This window comes from Helianthus annuus, chromosome 14 (genome assembly GCF_002127325.2).
Source record: "Helianthus annuus cultivar XRQ/B chromosome 14, HanXRQr2.0-SUNRISE, whole genome shotgun sequence".
NCBI classification, from domain to species: domain Eukaryota; kingdom Viridiplantae; phylum Streptophyta; class Magnoliopsida; order Asterales; family Asteraceae; genus Helianthus; species Helianthus annuus.
Genome location: NC_035446.2, coordinates 147,432,959 through 147,442,405, shown reverse-complemented (window position 1 = coordinate 147,442,405; position 9,447 = coordinate 147,432,959). Strand labels below are relative to the sequence as shown.

The 9,447-nt window shown below is 33.5% G+C and overlaps 1 protein-coding gene across 6 annotated transcripts; it reads right to left on the bottom strand.

Annotated features, from left to right (window-relative positions):
* Positions 1 to 2,939: 2,939 nt before the first annotated feature.
* Positions 2,940 to 7,357, bottom strand: LOC110904241. Of its 6 annotated transcripts, none has more exons than XM_035983357.1 (7): positions 6,783 to 7,357; positions 5,507 to 5,708; positions 5,025 to 5,101; positions 4,464 to 4,561; positions 3,817 to 3,882; positions 3,590 to 3,704; positions 2,940 to 3,250 (listed from the first exon to the last, which is right to left on the bottom strand). In XM_035983357.1, exons 3-7 carry the CDS (start codon positions 5,065 to 5,067, stop codon positions 3,246 to 3,248), a joined length of 327 nt encoding a protein of 108 aa, XP_035839250.1. In that variant the 5' UTR covers positions 5,068 to 5,101; positions 5,507 to 5,708; positions 6,783 to 7,357; the 3' UTR covers positions 2,940 to 3,245. The 6 variants fall into 6 exon arrangements, 4 of the variants coding, with proteins under 4 accessions (XP_035839250.1, XP_035839249.1, XP_022005767.1 ...); XM_035983356.1 differs by having other exon boundaries at positions 5,025 to 5,096; XR_004879599.1 differs by lacking the exon at positions 5,025 to 5,101.
* Positions 7,358 to 9,447: the final 2,090 nt, after the last annotated feature.

Sequence of the window (9,447 nt, the reverse complement as noted above, 5' to 3'; positions counted from 1 at the left end):
TAGCGTAGTATATGTCCCGTATAGGCCTATAGGTGTGGTTTAGATCCCGTATAGGCCTATAGGTGTGGTTTAGGCCTCGTATAGGCTTATAGGTGTGGTTTAGGTCACGTATAGGCCTATACGGGACCTAAACCACACCTATAGGCCTATATGGAACCTATACGGGACCTAAACCACACCTATAGGCCTATACGGGTGTTATTGTATAGTATAGTATCGTATCGTATCATATAGTGTATAGTATAAGTCTCGTATAGGTTTCCTATAGGTCTTGTATATGCATATAGGCTTATACGGGACGTAAACCACACCTATAGGCCTATACGGGACCTAAACCACACCTATAGGCCTATACGTGACCTATACTATACTTATATGATACGATATCACACTTATAGGCTTATACGAGGTCAATACGGGACCTATATTGCGTTATACGCTACGATATCACACTTATAGGCTTATACGAGGTCAATACGGGACCTATACCACACCTATACGATGCGATATCACACTTATAGGCTTGTACGAGGTCAATACGGTACCTAAACCACACCTATAGGCCTATACGGGTGTTATATCGTATCGTATCGTATAGTGTATGGTATAAGTCTCGTATAGGTTCCCTGTAGGTCTTGTAATTCATAATATGTGTATTATTTTTAATTTTTATAATTCATAATATTTGTATTATTTTCAATTTTTATAATTTATATTTGTATTGTTCGTATTGTAACGTTGGAACCGGGTGAGAACTTATACCACAAATACATCAAAATAGCAAAAAAAAAAAAAAATATGATGGGGTATATACGCTGCGTATAGCTCTATACGCAGCGTATATAAACCCTTGTTTTCTGTGCAATGATTGCTGATAACGCTCTGAAATCCATGGTTTATATACGCTGAGTATAGCTCTATACGCAACGTATAGGGTTAACCCTATACGCTGCGTATAGACCTATACGCAGCGTAGGTAAACCCTAAGTATGCAAATAGCCAACCAAGGTGTGCAGATAGTTTGGCCCTTATTGAAAACTAATGATTTCATAAAGTTGTATGATTTTTTTTTTAATAATAACAAATAGAGGCACCAAAGCAATGATAAAGCTGGGAGAGGAGAGGTGAGCACAAAGGCAAAAAGGACCTTGCTTATACTCGGCATCGTGGTTTAACTGGTATGGGCTAGTTAAAGCGTCACGTCACTACCACGTAGGCAATCGTGTTTTAACTAGCCTGCCAACCTGTTGTAGTTTAACTAATAATTAAATTTAAAAAAAAAAGAATTTGATGCGTGGTACAAGACCACATGGGCCCCACCTCTTTCTCTCTCAACGCTCGTCAAGGGTTTCACGAACCCACCTAAGCACCCCTATTTGACGCCCCTGAGTCGATACTTAAAGTGTTAAAGGGCTGCACTAGTGTCGTTATTTTATATTGTTACTTTTATAATTATGACTTAATCACATGTATGGTCATCTAATAGACATACATGAGGTGATGCTTAAAGTGTTAAAAGGGCTGATGTGCCATTAGTGTCTTTATTTCATATTGTTACTTTTATAATTATGACTTAATAACATGTATCATATGATAGCATATCAAGTATGTAACTAGTGTTAAACAATGCTTGGAAAAACAATAATCATGCTATTATTAATACTTTAGGGGGAGGTGACACCCATCAAATTTCCATCACTTGATTTAAAAAAAATAGATATAAAATAAAATAAATTAAGAAATATCATTTTTAAGTACATAAAATTAAATAAGAAAGTCAAATAAAATAAAAACGTACTTTCATTAAATTAAAAAACTATATTAAAAATAAAAATAAACATTACAAATAAAACTAAAAAAACAAAAAGATGAAAAAAACAACCTATGAGTTGACGGGTCAACCCTCCATTTGTTTTTTTTAAGTGTTTATAGTGCAGTGTTTATTTTAAAGAGTGTTGTAGTGTGTGTGAAAAAAAAACGTATAAATGTTTGATTTATATGTACTTTAAAATAATTTTTTTTAAGAAAAATCCCAACGGTCAAAATTGTGACGTTGCCAAACAATCTCAAGCTCTTCACTATCGTGATGGTGGCCACGAAAATACCATCACTAGCGTGATGGACTTGGTTGCGACGGTGTTTCACGCCATCACACTCAACATTAAGCCCCCATCACGGTACACCCACTCCCGTTAGTTTACCAATAAATGAATCCAAAATTTGTGTGAAATATTTTCACGAATCTATTGGTTAATTACCTAAGATTTATCATATTACTACCATTTCATTCGTACCTAAAGTCACGATATAATTTAGCTTTCTTTATATATATTTACAGACGTGACACATGAGTCAATACTCACTCATTCAATCAAATTTTCTAACTGGTCCTGTACCCCAGTCCGTAGTGAGATAATGCTCTATATACACTACTAGAAAAGAGGGTTTTTGTCATGAAACTTTTGGTCCAAAACAGTAGCAATTTCCCTGTTGTCACCATTTTGTCACCGAAAATGTGGTGACAAAAACACCCGTGTCAATTGCCCTAATGCCACCAAATAGCGACCATTTTTATATTTTGCCACCTTATTTTTGCCACCACAAAATTGGTCAAAATTATTTGCCACCGCTTGTTATTTGCTACGGTCGCCTTGTTTGCTACCGAGTTGTGACGGATTTTTTGCCACTTTATTGCCAACGTTTGATATTGCCACCATTTAGCCACCAACCATTTGCCACCATTTAGCCACCATTTTCATTGAAAATCGGTAGCAATTAACGAACATGTTGAATTATTTGCTACCATTTTGTGATTGCTTGAATATTGGTTTTTTATTCAGATTGATTTTCCATTTTTCCCTACTTTTTTTTATAAAAATTACATATCAATAAAATTACAAAATTATATTAAAGTCTAATAAGATCACCAAAACCCAAAATTATATAAAACATCTCTGTATCAAAAGCATATAAAACATTCTAATAGAAATACCAGCTAAAACATCAGATAACTAAAATTATCCTAATATGATAAACATCAAAACATTTAAAACCAAGTGTTTGTAGCCTATATTCGAATTCTACTTGTTAACATAGCTTCAATTTGTGACATCCTATCGAGCATAGTATCTTTATCCACCTTATCTTTTTCTTTTCCAGCCAACAACCCCGCAATAATCCTATTAAATCTTTCTTTTTCTTCATCCTTTTTCCTTAATGAGCTCCTTATAACTAAGTTCAACTTTTCAATCTACAAAACAACCAATGAATTGAATCAAGAAGTCAGAATTAACGAAAACTAATAACGGGTCAAGTTGATTGCAAAGATAACAATATCCAATTGTGAGCTACGATTCAAGTGCCAGAAGCTAAAAAACATGATTCGTTATGTTTTACAGTTATGAATGAAATTCCACTTTATTTCAAAAACAATTTTTTGTACTAAAAAACCTGTAGAGAAAGTGTAATCAACTCGATAAGAAATTCCTAAAATTCTCACTAAATTAAAAGCATCAATAAACTTATTCACATCTTTCCATTTCTGGTATCAATCGTAATTACTGACAAAATGAGATTGCTTCAGGCTTACCCTTTTCTTTTCTTCCTTTCATTAACAGCGGTGCGATCTGGGACACCAATCTCCAAAACTGTAGGCCCATTTCTTGGTGGTTTGTGCACAAGCAGACCCATTCTGATCTTACTTCCTGTTAACAGTTGAAAACCATAATCATGATAAAATTTCCATTAATAAATATGAAAAAAGAGATAAATATTAATTCCCTTTAACAATTTGCAATAGATATCATAGACTTTTACCTCTTCTTTGACATCATCCCAAAGGGAAAGGAGACTTTCTTCTGTTGTAACCGAGTTTAGAAACATCTGAAATAGGGTGTAACCATATATTAAAAACTCGTACAGTAGGTATAAATAAAAAAGATTGCTAACATATTACTTGACCCAAAGTATAACTAGATATTCTAACTAAAATTATCTTGAATCCACCTATGTTTGAACCAAACCAACGACTTTCTTTGTTTATTAATGTTTGTATATGATACATGAAAGTTGTATTTATGATTCAAATATATAATTATTACCATAGGCGTAGCATAGTTGGGTCCGAGGGGGCGCCCGACCCCCCAAACTTTTCGCTCAGTAGTGTCTGATATGTAGTTTTCGTACAAAATTTTTTAGGTATATACGTTTTTGAACCCCCGGTTTTATAATTTTTTAGGTATAATTTTAGGTCCGGTGACTTCCGACCCCCCAGTCGGAAATCTCAAGCTTCGCCACTGATTATTACAACAACAATGTAAATATTTGAAAAAAACAATTATAACTTTGTAGTCATTAAAGTATCCTACAAAGATCTTGTGACTAATTTTACTAGTCTAGCTACATTATAACCAACTTTTTAATCTTCACATCTTTAAACACAAAGAAACTGAGTGTGCACTTACGAAGACAGTAACAGGACCAGCATGAGAGGTGAGGTCTTGCTTGACCAGGCCACCATTACGAAACTCGTTACAGTCGAGTATTGGTACTTGTCGTCTACCTGTGTTTGCAATTGTAAAAGTTCAATGAAGATGTTAAAACTCTAAAAATACTAAAACGAGCTCAAGTCGAGCTTCAGAAAAACATGACGAGTTGAGCTCAATAACAAAAACCTATAAATCCAGCTATTTTATGGCTATATCTAAATGCTATTTACATAAAAAAAACAATCGCTATCATTGCTATTTGTTGCTATGACCCATATAGCGACACTACGTCGCATGGCTACATAGCACGCTATAGCGGTCTCTATAGCCGCTATTAACAACTATGAATCTACAAGCAAAAAAAAAATACCATGATTACAATTAAGCCCGCAACTTAAGTTTCAGATGAATAAAATCTAATGTGGAAACATGAGCATTTAGGTTGTGCAATGCATATAGTTCTGTAACAATATATTGTAATATGAACACCGAAACTTTTAAAATTAAGATAAAAGATACAGAGAAAATCATGTATACCATAGCAACAAGCTTTTTGGTAAGTGGTAACCTTGTTCCTCATCAATCTCACAACTCTAAAATTATCAGATCCTAACCTTAATACAAACAAAATGCAGTTAGAGATTTACAAATAAAAAGATGGTATCTCATACATGCTTTTTGGTAGACTTGTTCTTTATGAGCACCAGATCATCTGTTACAATTTATAATATTGTTTGCTTATAAAATATGGTATACACATGATTATATACGTCATCATACACAAGATGAGGGTGTTTGAATTATGGTTAGGAATTAGGATCTTACATGATGAGGGTGTTTGAATGTCAGATTGTCAAAGTGCTTATTACTAGACCCACTAATCAAAATATCTAGAGATTATATGCAAGTAACTTCTGTTTGGATGTGTCCTTAAAGTGATCAGACTTCCGGGAATCAGAATCATATGATAAATAAGCAATTGATTAAAGATAGAAATAGGTAGAAGAACTTAGATTTACCTTGAAAATTAGTGTTTGGGTCAACCCCTTTACTGCTTATATGTATGATATTGGCTCTAAAAGTTCGATTCAATAGAACCAGAACCACCAAAGGGCTTGTAGCCTAGCAGAGGTATTAAGGTGTGTTGGTTAGTTGAGGGTTTAAGTCCCATGGTGGACATAGATGTAGATTTAGGAGTAGGATAGTTGGTGTATGAGTTAGCTGTTAAAAAGTAAACCAAAAATAAAAAAAGAATTAGAAATTTATAACCAGTTTTATCAAACACTGCATAAGTGCATAACTGAATGTTGAAGAACATCTGATCTAAACACTCATAAAGTTAGGGATGGTTACGTAATTATAAATTCAGCCTTTTTTTGTAATTTTAGTTGAAGACTCGATTCAGTATAGCTTTTTATACTTTTCTGTATTTGCGTGAAATTAATATGAAATAGAATCATAGTGTGGTTTGGTTGCTAGATTTGATCACTATAAGATCCATACTTGTTTACCTAATCATGATTCATGATGAGCCTGCATATGTAACTGCTGATATGAGCTGGCAACTTTGACATTGACCCCTTTATATACAAATGGGTCGATTCAGGGGGTGTTTGGCCTAGCTTTTATTTTTTTGGCTTATGCTTATATTTTAAAGTAGCTTATGCTTATTTTCTTTCATTTGATAAGCTATTTTAAGTGTTTGGATTAGCTTATATTCTACAAGTTGATAATTAATAATTAATCTTTAGTTGTTTGTTAAGTTATTTTGTATTATGGGAAGGGGTATAATATCATCATTGTGTGTAATGAGCAAAAAACCATCTTCTTCAAATAAGCTTATTCAAATAAGCTAAAAAACCATGTTCCCATAAGCTTCTTGGAATTAGCTTATATAAGCTAATAAGCATAAGCTTAAAAAGCTAAACCAAACACCCATTAGTGCTTATTTTATAAAAATAAGCTAAAAAAGCTATAAGCTTAGATAAAAAAGCTAGGCCAAACACCCCCTCAATTTATGTTTTATTTGTGTGGGGAAAAACTATCACCAAACATGTTATCATCAACTACAGATAATAACCAAGTTATCTCCACAATGGTGAATAAAACTAGAGGAAAAACTAACACATACATTTCATCAAACACTTGGTAGGTATTTAATCTAAACATCACTAATTACAATATACATACATTATCTTAAACTAAACCCCAAAATTAAAGCACAGATCAAGATTCATCATAAATTCTAGCACTCATGGTAAAACACAAAGGTTGGAATGCAGAGTAAAAAAATACCTTTAAAGTGGCATAACTTCAAATTGCAACCGCAGAGAGTAGTAGGTTGGCCAATGGTACATTGTAGCACCTGTAGTAGTCCATTGGTTGGTCAACGGCAACGAGTCGAACAGTGGTAGAGGGGCTGGTTCATCTGAGGTGGAGAGAGATTTTGATGAAGCGGGATTAGGAGTGAGTTTAGGGTTAGAGATTTTGATGAGCCTGTAACCATGACGATCAAAAGAGATCGGAGCTGTACGATGTAGGGCAGTAAATGTTGGAGAGAGGAGTTATCTTTATAAAAACCCTAACATTTGAGATGCAGGGATTCGTAAAATTGGCCTGCCAAATTAGATTTTCAAGTTGCTACCATAAATCCGGTCACAATTTAATGTGTTTTTCATTTAATTAATTTTTTTCTTGGTTTTTATCATGTTTCCCACTAATTTGCTACCGAAAATTTAAGGTAGCAAATTTTGCCACCATTTTGTTACTGAATATGGGTTGTACGTGACCTTTTTAAATTTTGGTGGCAAATCGGTTGCTAATTTTGCCACTTGTTCTCTTGGTGGCAAATTTTGGTCACAATTGCCCAATTTTGTAGTAGTGATATATGTGGCGATAACAATAACTTGTATTAACTCATTCAATCAAATTTTCTAACTGGTCCCGTACCCCAGCCCGTAGTGAAGGTGGCCTAGCCCACCACAAGGGATATGATGGAGGAGGCTGCCTGTAGTGGCTAGTCAGTCAACAAGGCTTTACTCGTGGTGAAAATGTGGAGCCATAAAAAAACAAAGGTTTTAAGCTTAAATTTTTAAACGACAAAAAAAAGTTTTTTTCAATTATATTCCAACTGTTATAAAACTAGCCCATTAGCAAAAGAATAAGAGAGAATAATAGAAAGAAGATATATTTTTTCATTATATAAGAGACGATTTACATTGAGATACAATATGCTATATATATAGGAGAAGGAAACTTGGTGAATAAGATAATCTATATATGGAGTTGATAACCATAATTTATATATTTATAACACTCCCCTTTGGTTATCAACCTAATATGCTTGGAGATGTTGTCTCGTTAAAAACCTTGCTAGGAAACCGAGTGGGAAAAACCATAGCTAAGGGAAAAAGAGTGCAACTTGTAATGCATATTTTCTCCCCCTGATACTTTTGGATCAGGTATGTTGCCTCGTTAAAAACCTTACTAAGAAAACCCAATGGGAGTTAAGGGAAAAAGAGTGCAACTTTATTAAATCTCCCCCTCATTATAATATGTATCCTTTAAGTAACGTGTATCCATCTTCCTCGAAAGTTGCTCAAAACTTTTGTAGAATAATTTGTCTTTTGATACCTGGAAGTGCAATCCTTTATATTGAGTAATGTTGTAAAAGCTTTTTGTGAGACTTCTAATGCTTCCTCTTGCGAACAAATACCATAAGATCCACGACTATGTTGTGTTATATTCTTTACATCTACAAGACTAACGAAACTAGTTTTCATGGGTTAGTAAAATATAGACACATATCATTCTTACCTTTAGGCATTCGATATATCTACTTTACCATTCGAATGTCTCCTCATTGGACATGTGCTATATGATGTTGATAAATTTAAATAAAAGATATATATAATCATGCATAGCTAGAAAGAAATATCAATGCACAATTGCACTTTAGCCATGGTAATTTTGGAATGAGAATCCTTACTTTGGTTCGATGATGATAGGCATTTCTTATAAAACTGTATGAACAACCTTCAACATACTTTAAGATTCAGCTTTATCCATACAAAAAATGTCACAGCATCTTCTGGATGTAGTTAATCAATGGATAAAAATATGATCACAAATATACTCAAACTGTAGGTTGAGTAATAACTAGATTGTGTCAGGGTCTTTAAAAATTCCCCCTCTGAAAGCTCGACAATTTCTCTCGATGATGCCTAGACATCATCACTATAAACTGCGATTATACTGAACTTTTGGAGAGGACTTTCAATATTCGATAAAGATGTATAATATTATCAAACTTATATTGCTCTTTATCTGAATATCTCAAGTTATACAACACTCGACTTGACTATTTTAGTCCATACCTTTTTATGAACATGATATAGTACGTTCTTGAGGTTTTGATACCAAACCTTCTTTCGTTATTAATCCATGAGGGAATTCTTTCCATCTTATCCAAATATGCATATGCATTCACTCTTTAGGAGTTCTGCTACAAACTAGCTCATTTAATTTAACACATAGATTTCTACATTATATGCAAAGATATCATAAATACTTGTTTTTTTTCCAAAATCCATATTGTACTATGCTTGTACACTTTTTATTGAGATATCATAATCATCATGTACAAGTTTTCTATGTATCTTTATTGGTACACAAGAATTACATCGTTAAGATGTTTTAGTTCACCTTTAGGTAACTCATCAGGAGTTCAATCGTATTCAAATATGAATATGTATACAACGATCATATTGTTCTCGAGAACTTTATTTACATGATTTTGATAATTTAAATCCTCCAGGGACTTTCATGTAAACTTTCAGTATCAAGTGATAAATATCATTCATAAGACGCATGTCAATTCTCTCTTTAATATTATTACCAGACTAATTAAATATTGAAAAAACTATTGCATCCACCACTGGAGAATATGACTCCTCATAAT